The 2,500-nt window shown below is 45.1% G+C and overlaps 1 protein-coding gene across 1 annotated transcript in view; it reads left to right on the forward strand.

Moving 5' to 3' along the window:
• Positions 1-2,500, forward strand: part of LOC308330379 (E3 ubiquitin-protein ligase SH3RF3-like) — a gene marked incomplete at its 3' end in the record, with an annotated part of 115,140 nt that overhangs the window by 107,173 nt on the left and 5,467 nt on the right. The window contains exon 10 of the mRNA XM_080785228.1: positions 2,426-2,500. This exon is cut by the window's right edge and continues 293 nt beyond it. Coding sequence (XP_080641354.1) covers positions 2,426-2,500 — 75 coding nt within the window. The remainder of the gene's footprint in view (positions 1-2,425) is intronic.

Consider the following 2,500-nt stretch of genomic DNA (forward strand, 5'->3'; position numbering starts at 1 on the left):
AGAGCAGTAAAACACTGCTGTAAGGAGATGTATAGAGGCAGTAAAACACTGTTGTAAGGAGATGTATAGAGCAGTAAAACACTGTTGTAAGGAGATGTATAGAGCAGTAAAACACTGTTGTAAGGAGATGTATAGAGGCAGTAAAACACTGTTGTAAGGAGATGTATAGAGTCAGTAAAACACTGTTGTAAGGAGATGTATAGAGCAGTAAAACACTGTTGTAAGGAGATGTATAGAGGCAGTAAAACACTGTTGTAAGGAGATGTATAGAGTCAGTAAAACACTGTTGTAAGGAGATGTATAGAGCAGTAAAACACTGTTGTAAGGAGATGTATAGAGCAGTAAAACACTGTTGTAAGGAGATGTATAGAGACAGTAAAACACTGTTGTAAGGAGATGTATAGAGTCAGTAAAACACTGTTGTAAGGAGATGTATAGAGCAGTAAAACACTGTTGTAAGGAGATGTATAGAGCAGTAAAACACTGTTGTAAGGAGATGTATAGAGGCAGTAAAACACTGTTGTAAGGAGATGTATAGAGGCAGTAAACCACTGTTGTAAGGAGATGTATAGAGCAGTAAAACACTGTTGTAAGGAGATGTATAGAGCAGTAAAACACTGTTGTAAGGAGATGTATAGAGGCAGTAAAACACTGTTGTAAGGAGATGTATAGAGGCAGTAAAACACTGTTGTAAGGAGATGTATAGAGTCAGTAAAACACTGTTGTAAGGAGATGTATAGAGGCAGTAAAACACTGTTGTAAGGAGATGTATAGAGCAGTAAAACACTGTTGTAAGGAGATGTATAGAGCAGTAAAACACTGTTGTAAGGAGATGTATAGAGCAGCTGTGTGAGTATACAGCAGCTGCATGTCTCTCAGTGCAGTGACATTCTGTGATTATTTGCCATAATCACATTAAAAAAATGTATAGTTTTGTGCCAAATACAACGTGACTTGGCGTCGGTGGGGTGTGTCAGCTATCCACACTTTTCCTGGGCTGTGTGTGCTCCAGTTCCTGTCGATTTGATCCAATGAAAGCCAATGAAACTGGTCAGATGACCAATGAAATCAACAGGAACTGGAGCACACACAGCCCAGGAAAAGTGTGGATAGGTCAGGAGGTAACAGGGGGTGCACGGACAAAAAGCTTTAGTTTAGACTCTAGACTAAAGACTTGGAAACAGAGCGCACATTATTGATAACAGCTTCTGGATAAATGGATGATTAAAATAAAACTCTGGGTGCATTCTCCCCTCTAGTGCCTGATTGGAGAACTGCACCGTTTAACCTCTATATACCTGCTGCTATCTATATATGTAGCTTCCTGCAGCCTCAGACTTATCTCTCATTGGCTCACAGCCAGGCTGCTCTTCAGCCATTGGCCCTCTCGTTTATCAGCGCGAACACATCATACACGCACACACGCACGCCAAATATATAACATATTCACATATAGGACCGAGTAGACGATGAAACGACCAGAAGTGGTTTTTTGGGTGGTGGGAGAAAGGGAGCAAGCTAACTGTATACCTGTATGTGTTTATGTCCTGTAATGTTATACCGTATGTTATGTTGCACCTACCGTACTGTATGTGTAGCTGCACTGCTGTAATGATGTAATGTCTAGGACCCCGTCTAACACGAGATGATGCATCTCAAGGGCTATCCTCTCAAGAAAATAAATTATTATTATTATTATTATTTTTATATATTTTTATCCCACGATTTTGTAACCCATTTTTCACCCCTGTGTCAATCATCTAAGGTGATCCTGGGCTCTACACACCATCCGCCAACCTAGTCCCCATATATGGGGGACAAGGGGAGACCAACCTAGTCCCCATATATGGGGGACAAGGGGAGACCAACCTAGTCCCCATATATGGGGGACAAGGGGAGACCAACCTAGTCCCCATATATGGGGGACAAGGGGAGACCAACCTAGTCCCCATATATGGGGGACAAGGGGAGAGCAACGGACTTGAACTCATGCTTCCTTCATGCCCGAGTGTCCAAGTGTCTCCTTTACACCTGACAGGGGGGAGTTTCCCTGGTTGGACGTAGCGCGTGGAAGGAACACGTTATTCCAACCAGTTCCTTTCCCCTCCATCAGGCGCCCCGGCTGGCCAGGGGGAGGCAGTTTAGAGACCAGTTCCTTTCCCCTCCATCAGGCGCCCCGGCTGGCCAGGGGGAGGCAGTATAGAGACCAGTTCCTTTCCCCTCCATCAGGCGCCCCGGCTGGCCAGGGGGAGGCAGTTTAGAGACCAGGATTACTGCATGTTTTTTTGTTAGGGTACCTACCCTAGGTAGGGGGTAAATAAATTCTAACAATTATCTGTCTCTGTCTCTGTGTCTGTGTCTCTCTCTCCCCCCTCTCTCTCTCTCTCTCTCTCTCTCTCTCTCCCCCTCTCTCTCTCGGGGGCAGAAGGAGAAGAAGGGGGGGGGTCTGCTGAAGCTCCTGTCGGGCGCCGCCGCCAAGAAGAAATCCCGCTCGCCCCCC

The sequence above is a fragment of the Protomyctophum bolini genome (genome assembly GCF_963924005.1).
Source record: "Protomyctophum bolini genome assembly, chromosome: 16".
Classification (NCBI taxonomy): Eukaryota; Metazoa; Chordata; class Actinopteri; order Myctophiformes; family Myctophidae; genus Protomyctophum; species Protomyctophum bolini.